The sequence below is a fragment of the Haliotis rufescens genome, unplaced genomic scaffold (genome assembly GCF_023055435.1).
Source record: "Haliotis rufescens isolate VD_foot unplaced genomic scaffold, xgHalRufe1.0.p SCAF_7, whole genome shotgun sequence".
Classification (NCBI taxonomy): Eukaryota; Metazoa; Mollusca; class Gastropoda; order Lepetellida; family Haliotidae; genus Haliotis; species Haliotis rufescens.
This window is the reverse complement of record NW_025964361.1, coordinates 11,300,250-11,313,421: the sequence shown is the minus strand read 5'-3', so window position 1 is coordinate 11,313,421 and position 13,172 is coordinate 11,300,250. Positions and strand designations below refer to the sequence as shown.

Sequence of the window (13,172 nt, the reverse complement as noted above, 5' to 3'; positions counted from 1 at the left end):
TAATACATGTATCTAAATACGTTTTGCCAGGGCTATGCTAAAAAAGTTCCCAATCGGACATTTTGAGACATCTTCTGAGACCTGGAGTAGGTACCCGGGCAGGGCCGGGTAATAGGGGGGCGGGTACCTGGGTAGGGTCGGGTAATAGGGGGGCGGGTACCCGGGTAGGGTCGGGTAATAGGGGGGCGGGTACCCGGGTAGTAAATTTGGACTCATCCCAGCCCTACAGCAAAGCTTAGCATAACAGAAGATGTGGACCAACACAAATATAAGGAAACTGGCATGACAAGATGTCATAAAACATCATAACAAGCGCTGTTATTTATCGACTTGATCTCATTTTGGCTGATGAAAAACTTGCAAAATAATGTTAAGCCCCCACATTTGACTAATTATTTACACACTAACACCATGAAGAATCTAGTGCATTAGCTGGAGCCGTCACATAGCTGGAATATTGCTGAGTGCGGCACTAAACAACAAACCAACCAAAGCATTAGCTGACACAGTGCCTGTTATTAAATAAAGGGCAAAAAAGATTCCCCAAGAATATTACGTTGATGTGAATAATGAACATCTCAGGTAGTTTGACAATAGGAATTTTTCCTCAGGCAATGGCACTGACAGTCAAATCTTCAAAACCTTAAATAAAATCTGAAAATGGTTCTGGTGGGGACGGTACTGTTCCTGGTGGCAAGAAAACATTAAGAGTACACACGAACAGGCCTTTGACTCAACACTTCATCGCTCATTGCTCCAAGCACAGGACCATATGATTAACAATTCATACCAAGCAACTCGCAGACTAGGGAAGTATAGATAGAATATGAGTTACATAGTCCTGAGCTCCAAGGAAAATGGTAGTCAGCATCTACGAAGGGGCTCCAGGTCGAGGTAGAACTATTTATATCGGCTGAACTGTTATAAGGTGTGGGAACCTTCCCCCTGAACTAGGTCACAAGTCTACACCTGTCCCGAGTCAGTCCCAAGTCTGTAACGGTTTTACCTGAGTAAACACTGCATGATTTCATAACATCTGTAGGTTCATGTCAAGTGTCAATAGACTCGAATCTGTCTACTCATGTAACCCAAGATAAGATTCTAGCATTGAGTCGACATCAGGCATTTGACTGTAAAAAAATTTAAACATTTGAATCTACTTTAACCTTTCAGAAGCAGGGAGACAAGTTGATGGAGTGGTGAAATAAAAATATTTGCTACCTTTTTCAATTTCAGAATGTTCAAGTTTCAGAATCTCGCTGCGGTTAGCCTTGGTATTACACAACTGATACTGAGCTTTAATAGCTGTTGTGCTAACTGAATGTAAAGAATCAACCAAAAAATGAATTAAAGTATTAACGACACTGAACTTAAAAAACGGTGAACATATTTTTTTTTAATTCAACAAAATACTGTGTTTTTACTTTATTGATATACAGTGTAAGAGAACGTCAAAATAAAATTTACACCCCAGATCAGAAAGGGGCACCAAGAATGAATTCATACATTGCACCTATGTTGGGAAGGACACCCAGTCTTTTATAGGGTATTATATTATATTATATTATTTTATATCACATTTAAGATTATTGGGCTTACATAGCAGCTTGTGTATGTGACTGTGGGTATTTGTGCCTGGTTGAATGTGTGGTGGGCTGCTCTTACTAGTCTGACAAATGCCGGTCTTATAGACCTGAGATAGCATGGATACCCCAATCAATGACCAAGCTGACCAGTCCGAGTTCTATCCCCTTAATGCCAAGCGCCAGGCAGGGCAACAACAAGTACCACCTTTAATGTCTTTTGGTTTGACACAGCTGCAGATTGAACAACCAACTCTCTCTCAGTCAGTTTGACTGACTACTACTACTTTTGACTTCCAGTCTGAGTTCTATCCCCTTAATGCCAAGTGCCAGGCAGTGCAACAACAAGTACCACCTTTAATGTCTTTTGGTTTGACACAGCTGCAGATTGAACAACCAACTCTCTCTCAGTCAGTTTGACTGACTACTACTACTTTTGACTTCCAGTCTGAGTTCTATCCCCTTAATGCCAAGTGCCAGGCAGTGCAAAAACAAGTACCACCTTTAATGTCTTTTGGTTTGGCACAGCTGCAGATTGAACAACCAACTCTCTCTCAGTCAGTTTGACTGACTACTACTACTTTTGACTTCCAGTCTGAGTTCTATCCCCTTAATGCCAAGTGCCAGGCAGTGCAACAACAAGTACCACCTTTAATGTCTTTTGGTTTGACACAGCTGCAGATTGAACAACCAACCATCCACTCTGAGCAAAGTCTCTCTATCCACAAGACCACAGAGAGGGTAAAAAACACGGAGGAGCTAGGGTTCTTTAATCAGCGCATGACCCGTCATGAATCATACACACAAAAAATATGTAGACTTGACACTTGCACACAAATATGTCAAAGCAATTCCATAATTACACATAAACACTGCCCCTGGCTACGGAGCGTGTCATCCATCAAATTCAGCCATTAGGATCCACGTGTCAAGCAGCTGCTTAATTATTTATAAGTAATTAACATCAGCATCAAATCAATGACTAAAATACATGAAGCCAATCAATACATGGGAAAATACATTTGACTCACAAGGGCGGAACCAGCATTTTTTTAAAGGGAGGGGTCCAAAATATAGTAATCCTTTGTCAATTTTACAGCAAACAACTAACTACATTTGGTTTTTAAAGTTAGGGGGGAAGAGGCCCCTTGGGACCCCCACCCCTCTGGACCCGCCTATGTCTCATGACATCAGATGTTTTCCTCAGTTCCCTAATCATCATGTTAATAATTAATATGACCTGATACAATATATTAATTAATTACAATCATTCAAACCTGGGATAACTGTAATTCGTGTCCTCGAAAAAACAACTTAAGTATTGTAAATCATGTATTCTTTTTATAGTTTTGGGATTATTTGGATACGAGAAAAATAGACACAACTTCTATCAAAACAGGGGCATTGACACTTATCCTAACAAAATCATTTACCGTTGTGCATTTAACGTAACTAAAATGTCATAATAAATTACAATAAATCTCTTAAAATGAAACTTTAAACAGGTGCTTGTTTGAAATATTTAGTCTAGCAGATAAATTATCTTATCATCATAAGGGTTAATGATGCTGTCACATACAACATGTGGAAAATATCACCCAATTTTCATGAATAACTGACAATACTGACTCACAATCAAGTTGGTTATATGAAAGGTTTATCTACACATGGCGTTCTCGTTAACCCCTCGGGTTGCAACAGAATGAACACCCATTCCTTGTCATGACTTGGAAAACATACAAACGTTACGAAATGGAACTTGTCATTGAGGTGCTCCTTCTCGGATTCTCTCAGCTTGTAAAAACACACCGCTGTCGATGTTGTAAACGTGTATGGACAAACCAACGAATCCATTGTTGCCATCATCAATAGTCAATCACCTCATGTGTGAAAGTTCAATAGAGCTAAACCAATAAATGATAGAAAATATTGACCTAAATTGTGGGAAAAGTCCACACTGGTAAAAGCTTGCACTGACATAAAATAGCACTGCTCCAGTAGGTCCTAAGTAAATACAATTTCTCCATGAATATTGGGTTTTTTTCAATGGGAGTACAAAGGCATCTGAGACCACAGACTTATTCAGCTTTGTGCAGACAGGTTAACACATTATAAAGCCAGCATTAAGAATTAAAGCCCCCTTCACTCATTTTCATGACAATAAAAACCCGCGATGTGCCACAACCAAACATCTGGAGTTGTGATGAATAATTTAATTGTACATGGTCTATAGGAGACATTCCTGCAATCAGCTTGGCACGTATAGGATATTCCCAAGATAAACATACATTGTAATGTCTCTTGGCAAACACAACAGTGATGGGCAGCCAAACCACAACCCATCTATTAGTCAGGTCTTCCTTGAGTTCAACCAAGTTTGTTTGTTGTTAAACGCCACACTAATAGTAATAAAATAGCAATATTCCAGCCATATGACAGCCGTCTGTAAATAGTCAGGTCTGGACCAGACAATCCATTGAATGACAAAATGAGCATCGAACCATGCAATTGGGACACGATGACATGCTTTGTTTGTTTGTTTGTGGTTTAACGCAGCACTTAGCAATATTGCAGCTATTTGACAGCGGTCTGTAAATAGTCTGGACCAGACAATCCAGTGATTGACATCATGGGCATCAATCCATGCACTTGAGATAAGATGACATGCATCAACAAAGTCTGCAAGCCTGACCTCCCGATTGTATGGTTCTGAAAACCAATTGTAATCTAGATGCGATCCAAGTAATACCTTTCTATTCAGTTCATGAGTGAGTTAGGGACGCCGTTTACCATACACTGACAGCAAAAATCCAGCCATGTCGAAGTAACCTGTACATTCGTGAGTCTGGGTCAAGCAATCTGGTGATCAAAAGCATGAGCAATGTCATCAGGTATCAGGGATTGATGTTGCAATATGCAAGCTGCACCTGTGCAGGAAAAACACTGCACGTGCAGGTAACTTTTATTGTCAGGTTGCACCCAGCGCAGGTAACATTTTCCACCAAAAGTTCGCGGCAGCAGTTACATAAATAAAAGTGGAAAACTGAACTCTTTTACAACAGGTTGCAAATCTTTTAGAATCCAGGAAACAAAACTTCATGAAAATAGTGAAGTCTGAATGCAGTGAACTTGCAGAACTAATTCTTCACAATTACCACTTGAACAGTCACTCATGAGGTTACAGTCACATCAAACGATATCAAGATGTGAAAAGCCTGATTGCCTAATACTGATTTCCTCAAAATAAAATACTGGAACACATTCTTAACCTTATTTTCTCTTGGAATTTATTTATTATTCAAAATAACTTAATACAGTGTTTCAATTTATGATAAAACAGTGCAGCCAATATTTTGGTGGTTCAACCTGATTAATTCACATGGTTACACCTGATCAAGCAATCTTAGCGCTAAGGTGATCGTAACTCCCATACCTTAACAACGACTTGCGACAGTCGTAGCGCCAAGTTTGTTTTTGGCCTAAAGTGTACCGTATTGAGTATAGTGCACACTTTTTAAAACAACAACAGAGTTATGTAAAGGGGGGTACGCATAATACTCGCCATTATGAGCTTCTCACAGCACAAAGACTTTTCAGTGTCCATGAAGGTACACGATGTACTTTCTTCTCCGCATAATGCTTGAATTTTTTTTTAATGTACTGAATTCCCTAAAAGGGGATGTTTGGGTGTGAACTATACTCAAGAAAATAAGGTAAGCACATCAGCGTCAGTATATATTTAACAGAACAATTACCTGTTATCCGTTTAGATATCATACCGGATACAGCTCTCAACAATGCTCAGGGTTTATTGACAATACTACTTTTACAGTTAACTAGGGGATTTAAGATACACTTGTCCTCAGACATGATAAATCAATGTGGTTTCCTGTGGGGGTTTGGAGGTGTTGGAGGAGGAGAGAGAGAGGGGGGGTCATGTGTGCCAAGAAATCGGACACCATCAACTCATTGTCACATTTATCTTTATTTAAAATTCCCATTTTAATCTGCTTTTCATGTGCGACACATTGTAAATAGTTGCTCTGGAAACAATCTTATAGACCAGACCAATTGGATTTCTGCTATTCACAACTTTTTTGTAAATTTTTTATAAGGATACAAGAGACGCAGGTAAAAATAATTCAGGGTGAATTTTTTATCTTAATGTTGGTGATTATATTTATAAGGATTTTCATCAGGATTACTAGCATATTTAATTCTTAATCACGTTTTTTAATACTGAAACAGTAATATATACATTGAGTAATATATTCATTACTCACGACAGTATGTAAGTAAAATTAAGGATGGTACACTTTATCATCCAATCGTACCTAATTCCAACATACCACACATCATACCATCATACCATCTCCAATCATCACTACCAATACATACAAGCCCATGTTGCAGTTGCTAGGAAAAATATAGTAGAGAATTTCAGCACAGGGTAATAAAACTCATATCTCCCAATATAAATTCATATCTCCCTATAAGCTTATCACTGATATTGCTTCATCATGCATGGATGTAGGCATCCCTGGCCACGTTATCAGCAATGTAAGAGATGAAGATAGGGACCTTCCACACCCTGTGACTCCTCCACTGAGGGGGAAGCAAGGCAGGGCTATTATTAACATTCCGCCGCTGGTAGTTGCTCCTTAAACAAGTATGTCACACTGCATCCACACAAGGCAAATACATCAGAATATTTAAGTACATCACGTCTCAAATGTTACTATGTGAACATATTATGCATTCTGTAATTCTGGAGTGAGTTAGGTTTCACACTGCTAATCTGAACAGTATTCCAGTTATTATATCACAGTGTGTCAGCTTAATGTGGGAGGAAAGCCGAAGTGATGCAGGTTTCAGACGTTTACTACGTTGGTGAGACCACGAGCACAGAAATGGTGCTGACCAACCAAGAAACATAATCAGGCTGAAGTGGGAATCGAACAATCATAGGTTCCTTGCATGCCCAAGGGATGCAACTCTGCACAACAAATTGTGGAGCCTTGACGACTGGGCCACCTGTGACCCTGTAATTCTGTGATTGACATCATGAGTATCGATCTACCCAATTGGGATACAACATGCATCAATCAAGTCGGCAAGTCTGACCACCCTATCCTGTTAGCATCGCTTACGACAAGCATGGGTTGCTGAAGACAATTCACGAGGAATCACTGAAGACCTTTATGAGGCCAAACACTAATTAGTTTCATTTAGCAGTTTACTGAATATTACTTCTAGTAGTGTGTAAACAAATGTATACAAAAGCAGCATACATTATACGACTTAGTTTTCATAATGTACATGGGCGAACGTGTAACCTAGTGGTTAAAGCGTTCGCTTGTCACAGGGAAGACCCGGGTTCGATTCCCGACATGGGTACAATATGTGAAGCCCATTTCTGGTGTCCCCTGCCGTGATATTGCTGGAATATTGTTAAAAGCGGCGTAAAACCATACTCACTCATTCATAATGTACATGGCATGACAGATTAACTATAACAATTGAGTGGTCGTTAACATTTTTTTCCAGTACATGTTAAAGGCTACGGAGCAATGATGATATAAGTTCTGTTCTTGGAAGTGAAGCATGCCTTCTGTCGCCACCCTGGACCCCTATATTCATGCTTTGGACCCCAAAATATATTACTGAGAATCACCTGGACTTGACGCCAGACAGCCCCAGGTAGATAGATACCTGGTGTGACAGTCATACAGTAACTCATATATGGCTTACAATGGTAAACGTCCTGTTTCTTCCTCAATTGCAGTGAATATGGGTTGTTGTTGTTTTTGTTGCCATGGCAACCTTGATCCATGACCCAACATTCTATAAAAATCTACACACCTTGGACGCATCCTTTCCTTGGGCCAAATGTATGTGTGTCATCTCCGGCGAGGCGTGAAATAGCTTGCATTACTGGGGTTCCCAATTCACTTAGACTTTAAGTGGATCACAGGATCCGTTTCACAAATAAGTTTTATGGCAGTGACACAGGTAGATTATTGTCCTGCTAATTCATGCACTCTTAACAGAGTGTGGCGTCTGGCATCAAGTAGAAAAAGTGGTCAAATCAATTCTTACATCATTAGGAACTTGTTTATACGTTAGGATACATTCATTTTCATCCCTCGAATGATACATTCATCTGTCTGCTGTCTGCCCATCCATCTTACTGTTACTCCATCCAATTTTTCAACTTCCTACAGAACTATCAATCTATCCTTCAAGCTATTCAACCATCTATTATCCAACTGTCTATCCATCTATCCATTCATTAATCAATCTATCCTACCTACTGTTATTTATCTCTCTATCCATCTATCCATTAATCAGTCTATCCTACCTACTATTCATTTATCTCTATCCATCTATCTATGCATTAATCAATCTATCCTACATACTATTCATTTATCTCTCTATCCATCTATCCATTAATCAATCTATCCTACCTACTATTCATGTATCTCTCTATCCATCTATCCATTCATTAATCAATCTATCCTACCTACTATTCATTTATCTCTATCCATCTATCCATTCATTAATCAATCTATCCTACATACTATTCATTTATCTCTCTATCCATCTATCCATTCATTAATCAATCTATCATACCTACTATTCATTTATCTCTCTATCCATCTATCCATTCATTAATCAATCTATCCTACCTACTATTCATTTATCTCTCTATCCATCTATCCATTCTTCAATCAATCTATCCTACCTACTATTCATTTATCTCTCTATCCATCTATCCATTCTTCAATCAATCTATCCAACCTACTATTCATTTATCTCTCTATCCATCTATCCATTCTTCAATCAATCTATCATACCTACTATTCATTTATCTCTCTATCCATCTATCCATTCATTAATCAATCTATCCTACATACTATTCATTTATCTCTCTATCCATCTATCCATTCATTAATCAATCTATCATACCTACTATTCATTTATCTCTCTATCCATCTATCCATTCATTAATCAATCTATCCTACCTACTATTCATTTATCTCTCTATCATCTATCCATTCATTAATCAATCTATCATACCTACTATTCATTTATCTCTCTATCCATCTATCCATTCATTAATCAATCTATCCTACCTACTATTCATTTATCTCTCTATCCATCTATCCATTCTTCAATCAATCTATCCTACCTACTATTCATTTATCTCTCTATCCATCTATCCATTCTTCAATCAATCTATCCTTTCATCAGTCTGTCACACAGACCCTGAAACAAATATACCCAATAAAGCCCATAAAAATGATATAATGTATAACTCCAACTTAACAGCTGTTTTTTTCTGTAAAATATGTTCATTTCAGAGACCAGATGTTAGCCTACCATTCCAGCTATTCATCCAAGTATCTATCCACCTACTTACTCATTTATCTATCCATCTATGTACTTGTCCATCTTTTCATCCATCACATTCAAATCCATAACAATGTGATGCTGAAAGAAGGATCTATAAGTTGGTTTAACATTTGTAATTTATGATAGAAAAGAGAATATTTTCATTCAGTTTCTGTCTATACCAAATATATCAAATACACTTCTCTGTCATCACTGCAGCAGAATACCCTAACAATATTAATGTTTAGTTCAAATAATTGCTGTGGGTCAATTCAGTAAAAAGTACAAAACACATCTTCAGTTCAAACCTATCACTAACCACATAATATATCCTGAATATAACAGTATCGTTCTCATGAACTGAAGTAACGAAATAGTATAGATAATCAGTGCTAATACTGAATAATTGAGAGGGTTTTTGTCGGTAGGATACCTGTAAAAATGTAATATGTTTGACATTATTGATGATTATATGGTAAAACAGATCCATGTATTCCGTTAATATGTATGGCTGTCTATATAAACACGCCCTTTTAAACAATATAGGTGCAAACGAAATATGTCAGTGTTTCTGGTAGTAAGTGTGAAGACAAGAGAGTTAAACGGAATCCAACACATGTTTGGACTCTGACCTGACCAGCATAAACAAACCAACAGGTAAGGGAGTCATGGTAACTTGTCATCACCCTCTACCCAAACAGATCCCATCCCCACACGAACGGGTGTCATATACCAACAAAGGTATTTGGGCTGGTGTTGCTGTAAAAATATCACCTTGGGCGGACCCCGAGTCAATGGCCCATTGATATAGGTGGAGGGTGACACCCACCTTAAGGACTGAACGAGAGGTCAAGCCAATAGGTCACACACCCCAATTCTAAACAGTTTGGTACAAGATTGTAGTGAAAAGACCTGATATGATGAGATCACCTTACTGATCCAATGTACACTGCATGTATACAAATGTAGAAAATGTATCTTTGTAATCAAAATGAACTCATAAATAGAATAGAATTTACCAAGGAGCATTATTGTCTTAAAACATCTTTTTTACATAACTCACTGGATTTACCTTTTGAAGTAACTCATAATTTACTATACTTATTAAAACCATCACCAACCTTAAAATGAAGTCTTCAATTTACCATTTCATTGAACTCATCGTATACAAGTTATCAACTTGTCGTCTTATAAAATCTTACATATTATATATGTTGATCGTGATCTAACAACTGTCATTTTTTTAAAAGTTACTTTTCAATTACTGAAATGAACAATAAACACATACACTGATCAAGTACTGATAGCGGTTATATAACGGGCTCGCGACCGTGACGGCACGTGCGCGTTAATCGCTTAATTGACACAACCAAGTCTGCCGTTAAAGGGTTAACTCAATGAAGCTTTTACCTGAGCAGGCATGCCTGGCGCACGCTGAACATACTCGTAATGTTTCTTTTTCAAATCCAATTCCATTTTCCTCTGGTCACTTTGATCGTCAAACTGCGGCAGCGAAGTGTCTAAATGTTTGATCACGTAATGGTAATCTGCTTTAATCCATCGGAATACCGGAAACACAAACATATCGTTCGTAACTTTGTTTTCTACCATAATCCGTTCAACATACCACGCACTGGCAATGCCAGCATTGTCACGCCAGAATTCCACTTTAATAACTTTTCCCAACCGATCCAGTTTACTTTTTGGCACGGGAAAGGTGTCGAGTCTTCCCTTCTCGAAGTCATCCCTAAGAAAGTTATCCAGCTCAATCTTTCCAGTGCTGTGGCCGGCATCGTCGTGCAAGATGATGTTCACATTAGCGTCCGTCCCGGCGTTTTTCTTGTCTCCTGTCCGTACATACACAACATATTCGGAATGTGGTCCACTGAAACACCCTCCCATGGCGAAATGATTTGCTGTCACAAGGGTACATGCGCTGCCATGTGCTAACACGACTCACTACGAGTCAATCAAACCAGTTAGAATCTAAATAAAGCTATATACAGTGGGTACGCGTCACGTGACGTGACGTCACACGAGGCAGCCACGGTTTGTGGGCAGTGTGTGGGGGAATTTGAGTCATCGGAAGTTAACCCGAACCGATTAACTTTGACAGAAAATGGCCATAGGTTGAACTCGTTGAAATAATTGATCGATCTTGCGGTATGAGTAAGACAAGGTGTATTTGTTTACATCGATGTGGCAATGGTGGTTATACAATGGTGGAAAATGTACCCGTTTAAAGTGATTTTGAGAAGAATATAAACATAATGTGTACACTTCACAAGCATAAGTGATACTATTTCCGATTCGTGACTGATCTAGTTATGAATATATTATTGAAGGATTCAGATAATATGTATTAGTTGTTAAGGTATAATAATAAAAACTGTGTTTCACCAACATACATTGTCATGTGTAAGTCAGTTTACTCTGTCCTCGAGTTGCTAGTCATAATTCACATTCATGAAACTCAAGTATAAGGTTTTTCAATGCCTGACTGTGGGGGTTTATATTTTTATATCGATCAAACTGCACTGATTTCAAAAAATGAATTCAATGCTCTTCAGACTCATATCCAGCTAACATATTAACATATATAGATATTTGTTGTTGAACACGGCACGCAGCAATATTAATGACGGCCATGCCAAACCTGTGGTCAATAGCGTGAACAACGTCCCCCGCCTTCGAGGTACGATGAGTCTTGTCTGTAGAATAAAGTGCCGGGCAAAAAAAGTATACGCTTGATAACTGGAATTGTCCCAAAAATCACCAACATCATCAAACTTTACTAGGCTGAAACACTGCAAACTTAAGGTCCAGAAAACAACACTGATACAAAACACAACAATGATACCCGTATCAAACAAATCACCATCGAATAACTATTTCCTGTTTGTTTCATTTTCAGCCGCTATCATACATAGGTGTATAACTTTCTTTTGTCCGGGTTGTTAGTTCATGCTCTCGTTAAACAGAATTTAGAAAACTGCGATACTTAAACAATTTGTTTTGTTTGTTGTTTAACGCCGCATTCGGCAATAGTGCTGCTATATAACGACGACTTTAAATAATCGAGTCTGGACCAGACAATCCAGTGATTGATATCATGAGCATCGATCCACAGAATTGGGATACGATGACATGCATCAACCAAATCAGCGAGCCTGACCACCCGATCCCGTTAGTCGCCTCTTACGACAAGCATGGGTTGCTGAAGACCAATTCTAACCCTGATCCTCACGGGTCGATACTAAAACAATGTTCCCCATGATTGAAATATTGTATATTACTTATATTACCCCATAATTATATGATGATAATACCATTCCTTAACTCTATACAAGCCCTCTGTGGGTAAGACCAGGTCCTGGTGCTAATCAGCAACGCATGAGCTGACTGCAATGGGGAGGCTCATGGTGCAGGCCTATGGGGAGGCCGGAATCTTCGACTTGGCTGATGGCGAGTCAGCGCTTACAACCAACATTGCTCATGATATCAATCACTGGTTTCTCTGACCCAGACACGATTATTTACAGGCCGCCGTCATATAGCTGGAATATTGCTGCGTGAGGCGTTAAACAACAAACAAACAAAGTCAGGAATGGAATGAGCGAGTTTTACGTTCATTTTAGCCACATTCGACCCATATCAGTTGGGGGACGCTATGAATGGGTTTACAAAATAGTCTACCTATGTTGGAAATTGAACTCTGGTCCCCTGTTCGACGATAGAACTCTGTGACTACTTGATTAGCCAATCCCGAGGAGAAATTTTGAAGTGAGGTATCATCGTTAATTAGACGGGACGTGGTGCAGATCTTAAGTTGTCATACAGTTGTCATGTAGTTTTCGATGTGTCATGGACGAGGATCGGGTTGTCAAAATGTGTGAATTGACTGTCACCGTGCTACGACGCCGTGGGTCGTTGTTCATGTTATCAACCACAGGTTTACCTGGTCCAAAATGTATTATATACAGGCCGCCTGGACAGAGATGGAAACAGTGCCGATTGCGGCGTAAAATAACAATATATCACGCCTTTTGTGAATAAGTGAGTTAGTGAGTTGTGTTTAACGCCGCTTTTAACAATATTACAGTTATATCGCGGCGTGTCAGCTTAATGTGGGAGGAAGTGATGCATGTCTCAAACGTTTATCGCTTCGGTGAAACCCACGAGCACGGGTATGGT

The 13,172-nt window shown here is 38.9% G+C and overlaps 1 protein-coding gene across 3 annotated transcripts in view; it reads right to left on the bottom strand.

Annotated features, from left to right (window-relative positions):
• LOC124114830 (allene oxide synthase-lipoxygenase protein-like) overlaps positions 1-13,172 on the bottom strand; it is an 87,894-nt gene that overhangs the window by 39,161 nt on the left and 35,561 nt on the right. The window contains exon 1 of one of the 3 annotated variants that reach the window (XM_046475611.2): positions 10,389-10,976. The exons of the other annotated variants lie outside the window; for them this stretch is intronic. Coding sequence (XP_046331567.2) covers positions 10,389-10,880 — 492 coding nt within the window. The 5' untranslated portion in view covers positions 10,881-10,976. Of the gene's footprint in view, positions 1-10,388; positions 10,977-13,172 lie in introns of those variants that run through there. 3 annotated transcript variants of the gene reach the window in all.